The sequence below is a fragment of the Sphaeramia orbicularis genome, chromosome 9, assembly GCF_902148855.1.
Source record: "Sphaeramia orbicularis chromosome 9, fSphaOr1.1, whole genome shotgun sequence".
Lineage (NCBI taxonomy): Eukaryota > Metazoa > Chordata > Actinopteri > Kurtiformes > Apogonidae > Sphaeramia > Sphaeramia orbicularis.
In genome coordinates, this window is record NC_043965.1 from 10,253,332 (window position 1) to 10,273,679 (window position 20,348).

The 20,348-nt window shown below is 35.3% G+C and overlaps 1 protein-coding gene across 1 annotated transcript in view; it reads right to left on the reverse strand.

The window, feature by feature from the left end:
* The window catches only part of arid3c (AT rich interactive domain 3C (BRIGHT-like)), a 125,214-nt gene that overhangs the window by 8,228 nt on the left and 96,638 nt on the right, over positions 1 to 20,348 (reverse strand). Inside the window, exons 3-5 of the mRNA XM_030143221.1 lie at positions 16,980 to 17,052; positions 3,745 to 3,928; positions 2,555 to 2,799 (exon numbers count right to left, since the gene is read on the reverse strand). Coding sequence (XP_029999081.1) covers positions 2,555 to 2,799; positions 3,745 to 3,928; positions 16,980 to 17,052 — 502 coding nt within the window. The remainder of the gene's footprint in view (positions 1 to 2,554; positions 2,800 to 3,744; positions 3,929 to 16,979; positions 17,053 to 20,348) is intronic.

A 20,348-nucleotide genomic window follows, 5' to 3' on the forward strand; every position in this document is an offset into this window, starting at 1 on the left:
TTTTATTTCTGGAGTTTTGGTTGACTCTGTGTAACCTAACCTTCATTTGAATTAAAAAAAAAAAAAAAAAAAAAAAAAAACAGCAACTGGTGACACTGATGCAGAACTCGCTGTGAATATTGGGATCTCAGATTTTTACATTGTTAATGGGTGTAAAATGTGTCTAATGCTAAATGCTGCTAAATCACTGAGTGTAAATATGGTCAGTCTAACACATGACTACTGTAATCGCAGAGCTGCTGGGCTCTTTGTGGTATATTAGTGTGTCTCGGAAATGATCCGTGTTAATTTGAGGAAGTCCTGCAAGATGTTTCCTCTTTGGGTGAGTGACCATAGAAGCCACAGGTTCCATGAGTATGAATGGATGGAAACGGGGCAGCTATTGTGAAATCAATCTCTAACATGTGAACGCAGTGACTTCTCTTTAAGTGGCTTCATGCAATAATGTGTCAAGATGTTGTGATGAGTGTAATACACGTGCAATCTGTTCTGTGACAATGTATTCACGGAGGAGGAAATGAATCATCCACCAAATGACAGAAAAAGAATTTGTGCTGATAATTACTTGACAGCCAAAATTAACCTTTAACTATAAAAAGGTTGAATATCTGCTGTTATTCATCTCCACCAGGCTATGTTTCATCAGACGGATCAACATAACCAATCAACACGTGATGTTTTTCTAGTGGGATATATTTGGTTCATAATAAATCCTCATATGATAATTAGCTGTGCAAACAGGGAGTGAGATTTTATACAGATAGTTTTATTTGTTTTTCCAATAAAAGTAAAAAAAAAAAGGCTTTTACGTTTGGGAGAAATGGCCACGTTGGTGTATCATTAAAAGGTAAATGCAAATAAGTGGAAAACTGAATAAGTGCATGTGTCAGTGTTGCATTGTTCATTGGATTAATACAAGAAATAAACAGTATAAAGACCTGCAGGAACAAACACCAGACATTCAGCCCAATATGATCTCAAAGGGGCTGGACCAATACAATAATAACATAATACTACACAGTTCATGCAGCTCCCATTCCCCACCCCCACCCCCCCCCACCCTCACGTCTGCAGTCGGCCTAATTATTCACACTGTCCCCCGATTCCCTTCAAATCCATGAAAAAATTCCAGCATGTGTCCACGTGTACTGTGTGTAAACTGTATGATGTCTTATACTTGTGCTTTGCATTATTATCTTCTGTCAAGATTTATGGCGCCGGTGATGCGGCAGCCTGTTACATCTTGTGCTGTTGTTGTAACGAAGCAATTTCCTTTCTTGCAAAGGATCAATAAAGTATCTATCCATATCCTATAAATAATAACAACTTCAAACTTTTCTCTATGTTTTAGAGTAAAAAAAGTATAAATCATAGTATGAAAATGTGGAAAAACCTGGACAACCTTATACAACCTGAAACTTCTTAAGAAAAATAACTTAAAACTTTGGAGTAATTATTATTTATAGATTATTATGTTAGTATTTTACCGATCCGATGCACATGAGATTGAACTGGTCTATATGTGGAACCTGAACAACAATGATTTACCACCTGCGACTGTTGATATCTTCAGTGTAAATTTTGCATTACACAAATTCATCCCACGGGCTGGATTGGATCCTTTGGTGAGCCAGTTTTGAGATACATGATCCAGATCAGTGGTTTGGTTCAAGGGTCAAAAACTGTCAGAAGCATTCAGGGTTTTGTCAAAATCCCTCTCCCCCTCCAAAAAAACTGTTCAGGAAATACGCTACCATCATATTACATCTAAAAGGAAAAGTTTTAAAGTGGGATTACGACAACATGAACAAACACTCAAAATTGGATTATCTGAAAATGTGCCAGAAATTTAGTTGGAAACTTACCAAGTGTTAGTTTCTATAGCGCTCATTCACAGTGGCTGATTTCTTTTAGTGAAAACTCTAACACTGCTGTCAAAGGTATATGTATTATTACATGCACGTAGGTAATTCAAGCACTGATATGATGGTATAATGACAAAAAAATACAGAGAAAAGTACAGAACTCATCAAATCATAATAAATGAGAGTCTTTTTTATATATATATATATATATATATATATATATATATATATATATATATATACATTTGGAGTTTATTTAAGTTCAGTTTGTTCTATGTTGCAGCAGAACAGATAAAAAACGTAAATGTATTTATTAATTTTTTACTAAATACTATCACCCTGTGCAGGAGCTTTTTCAGTGTCATTAAACTGATCCATTCATGAGTGTATTGAACAGTAGAAGGACTCTGGTTTGGTCGACAAAAGAACTTAGAAGGAAGGATCTTTGGATTTAAACAGCTAGTGGACAGCGGTGGTCAATAGAGGGCGCTAGGGCGCCGGCCCACCTGACTAACATGAAGAAGAAGATGTTGTGTGTGGTGTGTGTGTAGTGTGTTGTGTATTGTGTGTGGTGTGTTGTGTATTGTGTGTGGTGTGATGTGTGTTCTGTTCTGTGTATTGTGTGTGTGTTGTATATTGTGTGTGTGTGTTGTGTGTAGTGTATTGTATGTGGTGTGCTGCTGTCGTACCTTTCTTAATGACAGGCACCTGGGACATATGGCCACTGTTGTGAGTGGGCATGGGGAGGTGGGACATCTGCATCTTTGGTGAGGACAGGAGAGTGGGTGTTCCCACAGGAGAGTAGTTGAAGAGGGCGGAGCCATAGCTCTGACGCCGACCTTCCCGTCGGTTGCTGTCGATAGCTGCCTGAAGCTCACCAGGGGAGCTCAGCCCCCGCTTTTCACATTCATACGGGTAGAGGTACTTCATGTATCTGCACACAAACACACACACACAAACAAAACTTGGATGAGATTTCCATCAGTCAGTTTATGCTTAAAACAAACATTCCAATAATAAAACCATGACTATAAGAAATAAACATATGAAACCACAATGTGCAAAATCCAGTTATACACATACACAAAAAACTCAAACTTCTTGTGCAGCTCTCTCCTCTTGGTTCAAACCAAAAGCAAAGGCATTTTTCCAGTTTTGTGTCGTCACTCATGTCTGACTGAATCTAACCAAACACCAAGGCTGAGTTTAGGAAGAAAAAAGAGTGTGAAGATGTGATAAGTCTTTATTAACCCTTAAAAGGACACTGAATCATGGAGAAGAGAAATTCTCATGTTTTGAGTTCTTTTACTGCCATTAAAAACTGATTGGCACATTGGAAGAAAGTTAAAGTTCCTCATTTTCAGGCTAATGTTTCTGACGTGATTTGAAGTTGAATAATAATAATAACAACAACAATAATAATAATAATAATAATGATAGCAATGATGATAATAATAATAGTAATAACAATAATAATCATCATCATCATAAAATACTACTACTACTACTAATAAAATCATACTAATACCACCTATAATAATAATAATACTAATAACAATAATAATGGTAGTAATAGTAATAATCATCATCATCATAAAATACTACTACTACTAAAATCATAATAATACTACCTATAAATATAATAATCTTCACATTCAGTTCATCTAATGTGAGGTTGAGCTGTTGAAACGTCAGACTTTAGATTTCATGGACTTTTTCACTTTTACTGCAGTTTAGGAGTCGACTTAATGTGTGTCCTTGTACCTCAGGCCTCATTTTTGTTCATGTCCTTTCAGACATTAGACACTAACTAACATGGATACTTGTAGCTGTGGTGTGCAGCCTTGGGGGGGGGGTTACCTTCTGCACTCGTACTCACTGTGTTCGCAGAGTGAAAGCTGCACTGGTTATGGAGGTAGGGAGGTTAAGGCCTTTGGTGATCTCACGCCATATTTTCTTATTGATGACTTCCACTAAGCCGCCTTTTTCGGTGACAAGCTTGTAGAGCATGTAGAGATCCAACACCTGCTTGGCCATGATAGGAATCCGATTCACTGGAGTCCCTGCAGAAAGCAAACACAATATCCACAATCAATTCCATTAACTTTAGTTCCTCCCATCAATAGGCTTCTGCTCCTTCTTATAAGGCCAATTTATCTTGAGCCAGTCAAATGTCTGACAGTTCTGTTAACAGCAGGAAAGAAAAGTTTCCACTAAAGTTTCTCATTTTCCTGTTTGTGCATTCACGTGAAATCCCTGAAAACGAGTTATGAAAATATTATTTATAAGACGAACAGGGGAATTGAACTCTTCATTTTCATCTTTTACAGGACAATGTAAGGCATCAGACACTTAATTTTAATGATTAATAGATGCTTTAATGCCCTTTTGAAACAATTTTACTACAATTAATACAGATATTTGACAAATCACCTATTTCTGATTAAAGCGTTGGAGCAAAAGCCAAAGTTCTGTGACATACTTGTTGTTTTATGTAGAAATATGGTAATTAAAAATAGTTACGTTCAGTACAATTTTTCCAACATACAAGTAAATTGATCAAATTTTGCTTACTAAGTACAGGTTACATCAAAAGGAACCTTAAAAGCTGAATATAAAATATGTTCAAAAGAGAAAGAATGAGTGAAAACAATTATTTGCTTAATATAAAGTAGAGTATGAATAATATGGATGATAGGTTGATTAAACAATGCCAGTTTGGAATAGAAAAAGCTGATATCACTCTTATACATATTATTTTTACTATATTAAAAAATCTGAGTCACCAAATATCAAATTAACTGTTAAAATATCTAGATTTTGTGCTATAATAATTTTCCTTTAATTTTCTTTAAGAAGTCTATCTATATTATTAATCTGTCTGTCTGTAGTAAAAGAAAATAAAAAAAATATGAAGAGAAATGCGTGGTACAGGTAGGAAGTCCTGCAAATATACAGCTGCAGAAAAAATTATTAGACCATCAAAAGTCATCAAAAACAATGGTTATGCAATCCAGTACTAACTCCTGTGTGTATCATGTGACTAAAACAGACAGAAAAGAAAACATGGAATGTCTAAAAGCACTGTTTTTGTCAGTACAATGCCATAGCCATTGATGTAAGAACTTAAGTGATTTTGGTTATTATCAAGAAAACATGGAAAATGGCTAGATATCAGCTCTGAAATTAAACTGTTATGAGGTATTTTTGTTGTTATCATTATATTTGTCCAATCAAATGTACCTTTAGTTGTACCAGGCATTAAAATGAACAAGAAATTGAAGAAAACAAGTGGTGGTCTAATAATTTTTTCCACGACTGTATATGGGAAGAAGTGATGGGTCACGCCTTGTAATGTTAATAATGAGGATTTTGACACAAACACTTTGCTGATTTTGATGAGAGAATGTTTACAGCAAATAAAACCTAATTAATATAGTTTTAAAGTGATTTAACAACCTAATACATATGAAGTTGAACTTCAGATGGACTTTTTACAGGCCTTATGAACTGCTAACAATATTTATACCTGGCAAGAAATAAAAGACAAAAGAGCTTCAGGCAAAATTAAAACAGTGAGTGTGGACTTGTTTAAAACTTTACTCATGCAGTGTGTGGAAAATGGACCGTCATTGTGTGTTTTATGACTGCCAGTCTGGACCCTGATTAGCAAAATAAAGGGGCTCAGATAATAATTTGTATTTGAAATTTAATGTTAGGCAATAAAGAGAGAACGGCCGGCTCTTTGTAAAGATTATTATCTCAAGTGGTTGACCCTGAGATAATTAACCTGCATTTTGCTGATAGAGTTCCATTGTGCCCATCGGATTTACCATAATAGCGATCAATAGATGCAGAAATATAGTGCAAACAACAGCAGTGGGGCCTATACAGTGAGGGGGAGGAGAGCGCTGAAGTATTGTCAGAGGTGGTAAAACCACATCAATTAAGGCCAGTAATTACTGCTTCATTTCGCAGTGCTGGCATGTGAACGAATGAGACACTATTAAAACAAAAGATTGATGTTCCCTTCTCCTCAGAACACAATAGCAGCAGTAAGTCTGAAGCCTCAGCGCCTCAACGCCGCTTTGTTGGAGAAAAGAAGCAGAGCGGCTCGACTCGGACTCAAGTTAATGAGCGAACTGGAGCAGCACTCACACCGTCTGTAAATCAGCTCTGGATGAAACTCTTCAAATCAGCCATGATCTCACATCTATGTAACATGATGTACAGCATGGATGGATATATGTAACATACATCTATGTATGATACGCACTATGAATCATACTATCAATGACGTCATCATTAGGCGAGTAAAGTTCAGTCTGGAAGGATGATGTGTTTGAAGAGTAAATGTAGTTGGGAACTCCTAAAACTCTGCTCTTTTATATTTTAAGAGGCCCAGATGAAACCTCCATATCATTAGCCTCATAGCATAATTACCTAAGTCATACACTATCTGGACAAAAGTATGTGGACGTGTTGAATTCAGGTGTTTCTTTTCTAACAGGGGTCTGGGATATAAAACAATAATGACAATATAGTCATAATATAGTTTTATATTGGGATAAATATTAGATTATACTGATTATTAATAGTGATGTTTTTATCTCAAATCAGCATGAAGAGGATGTCTTACAAACTATAGCCATGATGTGTCCCAATACTTTTGTCCATATAATTTATAAACATTAATATTTCCTTAAAGTTTAATGGGAGATTTGTGTACCTAAGTGAGATGTGAAGAAAGTAGATGGTTAGTTGTGGTAGAAAATTATCCGTTACAGTCAGAGCATGAAAAATATTTTAGAAATTTAGAGGCAGAACATTTAAAATCATAAAAAAAAAAAATCAGTGTTGTGTGAAATTAAGTAAAACCCATCTCTGAGGCATTTTGGAAGCACAGATAACATTTTAAACCAAACTAACCAATGCAATGATATTTATCACAATATAAAACTATATTATGACTATATTGTAATTATTGTTTTGTATCCCAGCCCCTGTTAGAAAAGAAAGACCTGAATTCAGTGTGTCCCAAAACTTTTGTCCATATAGTGCATGACTTAGGCAGTTATGCTATGGGGGAGGGGATATAACCATTTCTAACACTTACATTTCAACAAACTCCTCCCATCAATCTCAAATAACAAATATCTGTTTGTATCTAAATGGCTGTGAGAAGAAAAGTCACCAAATAATAAGTGAAATAACAAAAATATACCAAGTGTAAGTGGAAGCAGGGTCTTTGTGTGTGGAGTTTGGATGTTCTTGGTTCCTATTGGCACAGATCTAGAGTCGGTCCCTTGTGTATGAACTATGAGGGGTTAAATGCAGAGGCTGAATTTCCCTACAGGGTCAGTGGTCAGTGAACATGACTTTTTTGGACCCGACATTCAACAGTCTGTCATTTTGATAGGAACATTTTTGCACAGGCTTTGCCATTTCCAGCTGTTCCATTGTTGACACCAGTAGTAATATTTAACATTGTCGACATGCCTGCCTTAAAAGTGCATCGACTGCAGCCACGACATTGATTTGAGCACATGTGCAAAGTGGCCGATTATCTTTGCTCACAGCTTTATTTTGTGGCCCTTCCTCTTCATAAGCCGCTGCTGACTGACAGTTTGTTCTCCAGCCTCCTTGTTGTCATTTAGGGAGTTGAACAGAAGTAGATAAACAGTTGGTTTCCCCTGTGACACTGCATTAATCGTTCATTTCATGGGTTAAAAGAGCAACGTCAATGAGGAGGAGAAATTCTCATCCCATTATTGGCTTGGAGGTGCAAAGTGAACGCATCAGCGATGAAGCCAAGCATAAAGATGATTACTGCACTACTACAGCCCCTGATGTTCCACATTGTTCCAATTACAAACTAGCTGCTGAGGGATTAACTACAAGAGCACTGTTAGACTGTGCAAAGTGGATTTCTACCACCTTGTCCACCATCACTCATTGTCATAATGATACATGGCTCAGTGAGATAGTTTGTGCTGACAAAAGGCCTCCATCCTCACTCTTTTATTCTTTATATCTCTTTCAGGGAATCAGAGAGACAAATACATCAGCCTCAGTATTGAATGCACATAAATCTAGTTTTAAGAGGCTTGTCTCGCCTCTGATTCTGTCTGACAAAGGCTGAGCCCTTTATTTATTGCCTCAATCCTTGTTTGGTTGGCTATTGTGTCTCCTAAAATATAATAGTTTTATAGATCAGCGCAGATACACGTTATAATCAGAGGGAATGAGGACATAGCTCGAAGGCAAGGAACAAGGTTGGTGTTGTACATGCCATTATTGTACTTTATGTTTATTTCCATAGTCATTAAGAGATAACACACACGTTAATTTGAAGCCGTTTAACAGGCTCTTTATCCAAATAAAAATTCCAGACTTTTTAAATCCCCCCCCCCCCCCCCCCCCCAAGACCTTGAACTTATGTACTTTTATACTTGTGTGCCTACTTTTTTGGTTGAGATTGTACCTGTTGTGTTGAGTAGAAAAGTTCATTTTAATAAACGTGTGAATGAATTAATGCATAATTTACAGTAAATTATGTTTTACTGACAGAAACGTTTTCAAATCATATGAAACTCATATACAAAAGTGTATGAATATCACACAAACCAGTTTCACAAGAATCATTCCAGTACCAACTGGTTAGTGAAATCATATCTACTTTTTTAGATGCTCTCCTCATGTATTTCCTATCTTACAAGGTTATGTGCCTTTGAACATACTCTGAAATTCAACTATGAGAGAAACTTTTTCCATACTTTCTTAAGACTTTCACAAAAAATTTCAGACTTTTCAAGCATTTCAAAATCCTATACTTTTTAAGACTTTGAAGACCTGCACAAGCACCCCGTTTAAAGATCTTCATCATGTTCATTTACCTCCATACAGTCGACAGTCTCTGATTTCAGTGGCACCCACAGGAAGTCCAACTGAAAACAGACATTTGTACAATCTATACTTCAATATAAAATATCTTGTTCGATTTTAAAACTGAGTGGGCTCTGTAGTTTATAACAAACCTTACTCAAGCGGCACAAAGTTGAACATTTATCCAGAATATTTGTAGTGGTACATCCTCCTGAGACCCAGGAAAGTAAATGTTTGAGCTTTTTTACATTAAATGATTGCCATGATTAGATTTTTTAGAGGTTTTTTTTTTTTAGGTAAAGCTGTGAAACTAAGAAAAAAAATGCGTTGCTGGGTCTCAGTCTCAGGTCATATGAAAGAATCCATCCATCAGTCCAACAGCTCACCGATGTGCTTTACCAGGCCTAGTACATAAAATTTAGGGAGGATGCAACTGTTGAAGGGAATATTTTTGGATTACATGTGTATAAATGCCTGCAAATGAGAAGCTGTTTAGAGCTATAAATGGAGCAGGTCGTCTCCACCATGTTGCAGCACATTATTTTCCCTGTAGCACAGAGTAGACAATGGCACCATAGGAGGGGCTGGGGAGGGGTAAATTCCACTAGGTATCACTAAACCACACACACTGAACCTTTAATATGTGATTTTTATGGTATTTTGACAGCAAAAATCCTCCACAGTAGAGACTAGCACTGGGCAACATGACCAAGGGAATCCATCAGTAAGTAGTTTCATATGATTCTGACATGAGGTGATGGAGGAATTAGTCTGTAACATCAATGAAGAAATGGTTTATAACCATACTTCATATTTTTTTGGTTTTTGACTGCATTTTGTTTGACCCTTTAACCCCTGAAACATTATTTCAGGTAAACGTGCTGCTGTGAATTGTGTCGGTTTCAGTGTCATAAAAGCTGCTGTGATGTGCTTGTGTTCCTTTTCTTCAGTGGTTTTGTTTTATTTTGTGTTTTAGGGTCAAAACAGGTGGAATAATAGAAAAAGACAAAAAGAGGAATTGAAGTTTGACAGGTTTTACTAAATAAGGCACTCAGAATGTACATCAATAAGAGATTTAGGATGTTGAACATGAACTGTGAACTGGAACAAACTGAACGAGTATTCAAATTTTGGCCCTGTAGTTTTTGTTTTGGAGCTCTTTTTTTCTAAATGAGTCCAGCTGCCTTTTGGCACGCAGTTACATGGTCAAAACTCATTAAAAACACAGTTAAAAAAAAAAAAAAGAAAAAAAAGGAAAATCACAACAACACTGCAAACAACAGGAAAAACAGAAAAACACAAAGAAAACAGTGTTTAAAAAAAAAAAAAAAAAAAGGCTAAACCGTTTAGTTTTACAGCCAATTTCAGTGTAAGTCAATGGGAGCTTGGGGGGGAGGGGAGATTGTATTTGCTAACATATTACATATGTACATCTATGTTGGTTACAGAAATATACGAGGATTTGGTTTCATACAGTTAACATCTGCAAAGATGAAGAAAATCACTTTATTCAACTTAACCCATACAGACCCAGTGCTACTATTGTGGCAGTTCCTAAATGACTTTTTTTCCTTTATTTAACCTTTCTTAAGCAATTTATCACCATTTATACGGTATTATATGGTTTTATGGTATTTGACTAAATTGTTTCTATCTTATAATCATGTCTTTAGCTGTAAAGCACTTTGGTCTTCTTCATGTTGCTGTAAAGTGCTATATAAATAAACTTTGATTGATATTTTATTCACTAATAATGTAAATGTTCATAAAAGCTGAGATTATAGTTGAGGGTAATTATATCAGAAACAGAGAAAACTGAAGAAAAAGTGACTTGTTCTGCAAAATCTATCATTAACTGAACATAAACCCAGTGTCTCCATCCACTGTCACTGATCCAACTCTAAGGGTTTTACTGGTGAATCAGTGTTGTAGAAGATTGTGGTGTTTCAGTGATCACTACGGAGCCTCTGAACGCCCAAATGGGTCATATCTGATGACCGTGAAAAGACGACAAACTGTATTTTATACCAATTATTTACATGTATTGATAGGATTAGAGAATCAACAGATTAAACAGTTTACATTCGTAGATTCTTTTAGACAGCACTGGATGTTTGAGTCTTTATGGTTTAAACCAAACTCGTTTTCTCTAAAACCTGCTAATGTTGTAAATCTGGTTGGTGAGAATTATAATAGAATAATGGTTATGGTAATGAACAATTTACATTTATGGACCAGATCAATCTTTTTTCTAATTTAGGGTGATGGACAAACAAATGAATGCACAAAAAAGCTCAGTTTTGTGCTTATCAATCAGTTATCTGACAGTGTAATTGTCTTTCTTCTATACATCCTTGAGCTGCAAGGATTAATCAGTTTGTTGTCAACTACTAACTCTTCTGATAACCAATAATCAGTTCATCAGTAATAATCAGTAATTCCATCTTTTTACATATGAATGAATATTTTCTAGCTTTGCCGTTGTCTATTAACACTACACTGAATATCTTTGATCATCTGGGGATGTGGTTGTGAACTTTAGAAAACACTTTTGGGCAATTTTCTGACGCAATTAATCAGTAAATTGAGAAAATTGAGAGGTTAATCTACAATATAAATCAATCGCAGCACTACTATATACATGCATGAAACTTATACAACAGCATCTACTCATAATATTTTGTATGAAAGCAGCAGAAGTATAAAACACCACAAAATAAAAGTGTGTGTGCAGTAGAGCTGAGGGTTAAAAGCCAGAGGCAGCAGCAAGTAAAGAGCAATATTAAGTGTCGAAAGGATCGAAGACCCGAGTCATTTTTTAAGGTAACTCTCCGGTTGCCCTTTCTTCTGCCACATAGTGCTCTTAAGCAATTCGTTGGGGGACAAAAGTTGACTTATTCAAGAAAAAGTGCTGATGGTAGACCTCTGAGATAATAAGCAATTAATAACAGCGGGACAAGGACAACAGTAAATCAGCCTATTTATCAACACATAAAAGAGACCATCACTACCATTGTCTGCTCGGCTTTTGATGGAATCTCTCAACGTCTGTGCTTTCAACGTGAAAAAAAAACAGACACAGAGGTTTTCTGAGCATCTGCTGCATCCCATTAAGACAAAATATCAATGAAATACTATGTTATATCGCTGTCACAATAGATAGAGTAGAGAAGTTATTGTGTTTCAGGAGAAAGGAATTACATATGCATAATAAGAACATACTCTGAGCAGCGTAAAAGTCCTGGACTGGGTATAATTATAGTATTAGTATTAGTATCTGTAATCAGTCTGCAGGTTTGTATTTTAGCAATTTTTGCAACATGAGCAGGACTATCTTTAAACACTGACCCTGACAGGATTATATTTACCTCTCAGTTATGACTTGTGCATTACAGATAATTGATTAATCAGTTTGGATGTTATACAAACTATCAGTATCTGCATAATTTGGCTCCTATAGCAGATTATTGATCATATTAGACTTTACAACTGACACTGCAGAGTTTAATGGAAAATAAATCTAAAAAAAAAACAAAACAAAACCCTACAAAACCTAATTCTCCCTGTTACATGTTGTCTTGCTGTTGCTTGTTTTAGTTGTTTAATTGTTTTTAGTTTTTAATTATTTGGCTTTAGAGCATGGGTGCCAAACTGGCTTTAGTTCAGGGGCCACATACAGCACAATGTGATCTCAAGCTGGCTGGACCAGTAAAATAATAAGCATAATAACTTTTACATACCTAATAATCCAAAATTTTCACTTTGTTTTAGTGTGAAAAAAGTAAAATTGCATTATGAAAATATGAATAACCTCAACAGCTATGTACAACCTGGCATTTGTTAAGAAAAACAAGTGTAATTTCAAGAAAATTATGTTTTACCCTATTATTAACACCACTTACAGATCACAGTGAATCTATTATTTTGATTTAACTTATTTTTTCTTAAGACATTTCAGGTTGTTCATATTTGTTCAGGTTATTCACATTTTATTGTGAGAATAGTTTGTAAATGTAAATATTATCATAATGCAATTTGACATCCTTGACTGTTAATATATTTAATGTAATTTTCCCATTTTGCAAATTCATCCTGCTCACCAGATTGGAACCTTTGGCGGGCCGGTTTGGCTGTATAATTGACACCCCTAGTTTAGTTTAGTTTTAGTTTAGTTAAGTAGAGTGCTGATTTTTCTTTTTTTTCTTTTAAAGGGGTCATATTTTGCTAAACCCAGATTGGCGGATTTTTTTTTCTTGAATTAAGCAAAAAAAAAAAAAAAATTTTTTTTGAATTAAGCAATAAACCTGCCAATGGAACAAGTGAAAATTATCTAGGCAAGATTCCTTGAAATAAGATTTTCAAGATCTATTGTCTAAAAATAAGATACTCTTCAGGTGATTATGTCTTATTTTAAGTGTGATGAGATGTTTTGACTAGAAATGAGAAAAATACACTTGGTAAGATTTGGATTTTTGCAGTGATTGGACTACGCTGTATGTTTTCCACATTAGCACACCTGGACAGGTAAAGGTGCAGCCCTTCTCTGAACTTTTCATGGTCGTTGTGATCCAGTCGTTGTGATTCTTATATCTCAATGAAAAGTTATTCTTCAGGTGATTATGTCTAATTTTAAGTGCAATGAGATATTTTGACTAGAAATGAGTAAAATACATTTGGTAAGAGTTTAATTTTTCCCAGTGTTGAAGCCAGCAAATAAATTGCCAGTATCATTAGAATACAGTATGTTTGACTCTGTGGTTAACTAGTCAATTTCTCTAGCTGTGAATGACAGTGATGTTTTCAAGGAACATTGATTGGGATATTTGGAGCAGTCCACTCTGATCACAGTTGTCAGAGGCGAGCGGTGGAGATAGGCCTCTGACAATGTCTCCCTACACTAAGTCCAAAATCAATCTCTAATTGAACAGGCCAAAAACAATCCATACAGGCTCTAAACCCAAGTGACCACCTAACTACATCATTACTTCATCATCACTATGTGCTTTCTGCAGCTGTCATGGCACACGGGCTATTGTACACAATAAATATAGTAAAGTTTGGTTTAGTGTGAGATCCATGATGATATGAGGCTGTGGGTTTCACTGCAGACCTGTATCTGTCCTCAGGTTTTGTCTCATTTTGACTCTTGGATTAAGTCGTTAAATACAACTTCCTGTGCCAACAACAGTACAAGAGTAATGACAGGGTTCATACACACTTTTCAAGGTAAAATTGAAGCACTTTTCAGGCACTTTTAAGGGTCATTTTCACCTTATCGCTGGAGTAAAATCCATATCTACAGAAATACATACTCATTTTTTCATTTTATCACGATGTGCGTTGTATTATGCTATAAACATCTAAAATTATGTTTCATAAAAGCAAAAACTTTAGAAATTAAAGGAGAACACAAAGTTTTATCCAAAAAAGGGACCGCACTGAGCCAAAGATTACGAAAAAAATGTACCTCGAGTTGACCTGAGAACACCTGGGAATTTTATTTATGACATTGAGTTTTAGTTTTGAAAATGTATCACCTCTCTGTAAGTAGCTTTGGCTTGAGTTAATATTAAAAAATAAACAAATATATCACATCACAGAGTTAGAATTCAAGCACTTAAACTAAAATTAAAGCACTTTCCAGACCTTGAAAATACAAAATTCAAGCATTTTCAAGGATTTCAAGTCCCCATATGAACCCTGGATGATGGAAAACATAAAAATGGGACTAAAACAGAGGACCCCAACACCCAGTCCAGGTCTGGGGATCATTTGGTACCGGGCCGTGTTTAGGTTATTTTATTTTCATTCAGAGTGCTATCGCAGGTCGTTCATCCACCACTGTCAGAATATACAACACAAAAGTATAACCCTGTCCTGTATGTGTCTCATCTGTAATACTGACATTTTGCAATTCCTTTTTATTGTATAGTCTGTATAGTTTTTTAAATTACTATTATTATTTTATATTGTTTGTTTTTGCACTATCTTCATGCATGTACACTTTTTTCGTGCCCTTTATCCTGTTGCTGCCTTGACCATTAAATTTCCCCATTGTGGGATCAATAAAGTCTAATCTAATCTAATCTAATCTAATCTAATTTTCCAGGTAAAAACGACCACTTCAGCTCTTGCCTTTCTACTGCACATGACTCAACCTTGTCTTTTTCATGCATCAGTGACACAAGTTAACACTTGAAAAAAATCTGCCAAAAACAAAGTTCCTTGGAGAGTTTTTTGTAAAGGGGGAATAAGCCAAACCAAAGATGGAACAACAGAAGGGTTGAAAGTGTATTCACTGTTTTAAGGGGATACGTTTTCTGCTGTGAAGCTAATGACATGAATCTGTGCTTCAGACTGCAGCTGTGTTAAACATAAAAATCAATTTGAACCTCAATAAATACCTCACCTTAGTGGATATTTATGTTTTAACAATTCAGATGAGCTCATGGAGAGCACAATACACCAAGATCTGCATTTTGCTTCATTGTAGGTCAAGGGCAAGCGAATGAGGACAAGAAAACACACACGATGTATCTGCGAGCATGTAAAACATTGTGTACAGAACAAGGAATTCAAAATAACAAAACCATGGCACGCCAGCCGCATGCTCCTAAAATAGATGCTCATTGTAACTGGCAGTGCCTTTTATTCTCTCCTGGGTGGTTAACTTCCTCATATTATGCAAGGGTCTAAACACGGATCTATTTTCCCAATAAAAACAGTGGCTACCAGCAGAACCCTCGCTTCCAGAAAACACACCATCGCACTGTTAGAGGCCCATAAATGTAGGGGAATTCATGACATTGAGACAAGCTCCTGTGAATGCCAAGATGTTTCCCTCCACTACAGTTTAAACGATTAGAAATAAGGTTTAAAGCTCAACTATGAAATATGCAAACTGATGCATGAACACTCACTAGTAGAGTTAAACAGGGCCATGGGCCAAAACTGGCCCGGCGAAGGATCCAAACTGACCCATGAGATGAACTTGTCAAATGCAAAAATGACAATGAAGATATTAACAGTAAAGGGTGCCAAAGTTATTTTAGTTCAGGGGCCACATACAGAACAATATGATCTCAAGTAAAATTCTGTCATAATAACCTATAACTAATGACAACTCCACAGTTTTCTCTTTTAGTGTAAAAAAGTAAAACTGCATGAAAATGTTTACATTTACAAGCTAATCTTGCACAAAAAATGTGAATAACAATGTACAACCGGAAATCTCTTAAGAGAAATATGTGCAATTTTACCAATACAGCTCATTTATGCTCTACGTTAAAGACGCAGACAGATATGGACGGACTGATCTGTCCATCCTAGCATACATTCCGCACGTAATTCTGTCCATTTTCCGGGAGCTTGCAGATGCGTACCCAGACAGAGAATACGGCGCAGTACGACCAGGAACCATGGAGGCAGTGTTGAGATTTGAAGACAATAATTTCCATAAATAGTGGTACTTTTCAAAGAGTGACTGTGTGAGTTAGTGAAAAACTACTGACATATTTATGACAATTACCCTTCTCAATATCAACATTAGTATCCACATTAGTAAAACCTCCTCTGTCATCTGTCTTCTTCTCAAATAACTTTACTCTTCTTCCTGGTATTTAGCCAGTATGGTAATTAAGAGCGGTGCCCTCTGATGGATTGATTGAGAAATGCTCATTCCAACACACTGGACACACGGAAGTATTAAGGCAGCAACGCTTGACAACGTTAGAAATAGATGTACTGATTTACATACCTAAAGCGAGCAAAAATGAGCCTATATTCTGCCTGTTATTAACTGGTTTTGTGTATTTGTAGATCCACTGTGATCTGTAAGTTGTGTAAATGATAAGCTGAAGCAGAATATTGTAAAAATTGCACTTTCTTTTCTTAAGAAATTTTAGGCTGTTCATGTTATTCACATTTTTTTAAAGGATACAATCGTAGTTGGTTAATGTAAACATAATTTGATGTGACTTTTTTCCACTCTAAAACATAGAGAAAAGTTTGAAATTAGCATTATTTATATATCATTATGCTTTTATTTTCGTGTTCCAGCCCTCTGGAGATCACATTGGGCTGAATGTGGTGCCTGAACTAAAATGAGTTTGACATCCCTGCTGTAGTGGAACCTTATGCATTGAAATGTTAAGTGCTGGTCCAAAGTCCTGGCCCAGGTCACTTTCATTTCAAAACAGTGAAACACAGAGGGATGGTTTGTACACTTACCTCGCTTTTGCATGAAACTGAAAAGGTCATCAAGGAACTCTTTGCGTTTCTCATCATCATCCAACTCGTACAACTGGAAAAAGCAAAGAAAGAGAGGAAACAGCAATTTAGTATTTTTTTGATCAAACTGAATAATGCTCATGTTCAGTGTTGGATGTGAAGACAGAGATGAGGACAATGAGTTTTTTAGATAATCTCCGAGTAACCTTGAGCAGAGTGAGTGTGTTGTAGAACGACTTCCATTCAGGCTCAACACATTTCCAACAGAAATACACACAGCGCCACGCCAGAACAATGTCAGGAAAATGCTTTTGGCCATGAATAGCTTCTTCACATCTGGCAGCCTCACGAAGGTCTGTCTTTGTCAGCACCAACACAAATCAAACCAAGTTTTCATGTTTAACCCATTCATACGGAATAAGATTAGTAATCCATTAAAGAAAAACAACACACACATGGACAAGATGGAAATAGGAGTGGGTCATTAAATTTGAATTATTGTAATATATTGTTATTGTGATATACAATACATTTTTTATTGACCTGAGGGTTTAGTTAATCCGCATTATTAGTTAAAAAAACAAAAAAACTTAGTGAGATTTCAGTGTTTTGTTTAATGTATGCGCATGTACATTTTGATGTTGAACAAACATATTACTGTTATAGTTTTCAATGTTCAGCTTCGAAGTTTGTCAAAGAAAAGACCATAAAACTTCAAAAATGGAGTCTTACATGGTTTCCATCATGTTGAATAAAGACTCGGACTGGTCGCTTTTCCATTGACCCCCAAATTGTGCAAATATAACTTGCGCATAAAACTTTACCTAATGGAAAAACTACAATTTCGCCAAAACTCTCATTATTCGATTAAAAGTTTTTGCACTGGCAAGAGGTGGTTTTTCGGGCGTAGCGCAAATGGTGTATCAAGCAAAACTGCAATGGAAAGACCTTTTTTCGCAACTAGAGCCAGGTGAATTAAGAAATCAGATGTTGACGTACATTACAGCAAGTGAAGAAGAAGAAACGTGTCGGTATTTGTGGACACACCAGGAAACCACGGGCTGTAAGCTATTGTCGTCATGCAGTGTCCGTCGTCATCATCTGTCGTCTGTTACAAAAATTTCAATCGTCGTCTTCTCCGAAATTCCAATTCCAATTGACTTCAAACTTGGTATACAGCTTCTTTATGATGATGTCAACAAAAGGTACTGAAATTATTTAGATCCGGATCTGATTCTGGATTTGGTGCAACTTTGAAAAATTTTCCCATTATAAGAGATGGGAAGTGGATCAATGCAATAACTCAGTAAATATAAATGATATCAAGTGTAAATTTCTACAGGTCAGCTCTGATGGGGAGATGACCAAAACATAATGTCCACATGCTGATCAGGATCTTCTTCTGGATCCGGTTACTTACGGAAAATTTAACATGGGCTCTTATGGGGAAAAAATTTCAATCATCTTTTTCTCTGAAACTACAGTTCTGATTGACTTCAAACTTGGTATACAGCTTCTGTATGACGATGTCAACATAAGGTATTGAAATTATTTCAATCCGGATCTGATTCTGGATTTGGTGCGACATTGAAAAATGTTCCCATCATAACAGATAGGAAGTGGATCGATACAATAAATCAGTATCAATGATATCATGTTGGAATTTGAATTTTTTAACGGATCTGATTGGAATATGACCAAAACATGGGCTATTTCTGTAATATAATAAATACGCATAACTGGGTAATAATAAATGGCATCTGGATACATTTCCCAAAGCTTTTTATTTGGCCGGTAAGCTACAGGGCCATTGGTCCTATTTTTTGATTTAGTAGGAGATAGAGGGGTAATATATAATAATAATGAATATACCTGTAAATCAACACCAGATTTACGTTTGTCGCCATGTTCATGGAATGACTTCTTGTGTCATCTTGTGATAATAAATAAACTAATCATCGCATTTGTGATTTAATGGAAAAACTGACATCACGCACTTTTGTTTTTTTGACATTTAGTAAATATCGGTAAAGTTTTCCGCAGATGTCCAATGGAAAAGCGACTACTGTGCAAATTTTTGACATGTCTGAGCCTACATGTAGCCTGTTATCTGGCAAAACGAGGATTTTTCTCTGTATCTGTGTCTATCATTTACAGGACAACGATGTGCACGTGCACTGAAAAACGATGGTTTCTATAAACTCTGGCCAAAGTGGAGATTTCGGTAAACCTCCATTTTCGCATTTGGTGTAAACAGAAGAAAAGGTTGATGTCGGACGGACGTCACAGTTTTCAAAGGAAATACTCTACCACTTCATATGTGATATCCCTAATGGTATTGACTTACTTATGAAAAATCATCTTAGTTATCTAACATCACAGACAAATAAACCTTGTTTATTGATTAACGGCATTAATATTTTTAGTTCGAGCTGTAATAACAGACATATACGCAATGCATTGAATGAAAAGAGGAAAATTTCCTCCAGAGGTAAAGCAGTATGGAATTCAACTTTTTCTAAAATTGAGTGGTCAAAAGCATGGACATTACCATATAAATACTGCATTCCAAACAAAATTAGAATTTTACATCTCAAAATTTTACCTAACATATATCCCTCCAATACTGTTTTGTGTTGATTTTATGATGTGGAAGAAATATGCAACTTTTGTCAATCTGAATCTGAAACTACTCTACACTTATTCTTTTTATGTGAACATTCTTCTAATTTTTGGTCCAAAATGGAAAATATGATATCTAAAAGTAACAATAAAATAAATATGACATCCCAAAATGTAATTACTTATTTTAAACATGATACTAACAATGTAGAATTCATTGTAAATTTGCTCATATTATTTGGAAATTTTCATATTCATAAAAACAAATATACTAAAACACTCCCAAATTTTAAAATCTTTTTATTAGAATTTGGAAATTATATTAAATCTTTTGGAACTCATTTATAATAAAAAAAAAAAAAAGCACTAACACCTTGGCTATTTATAAACAATTTTTTAATACTGACTGAACTCTCTGTTGCATTTATTTATTTATTTACATTTGTCAGAATTATTATTTTTTATTTATTTCCTTTTTTTTTTTTTTTTTTACTATTATTTATATATTATACTTTGTATTTTTAAATCTATGCATTATTTTCTTAAACTTATATGTTCAAATACTTTTTCCCTTTTGACATCTTGTTTGTTTAAAATGTTGTACTGTATACTCATGTTGTTAATAAAGTGTAAAAAAAAACAAAACAAAAAAAACAAAAAAAAAACAACACTTCACATGTGATGATACAGTATAGAGGAAGAGGATGGAACTGATAAATGAATTTACAAGTATTAAATGAGAAAATA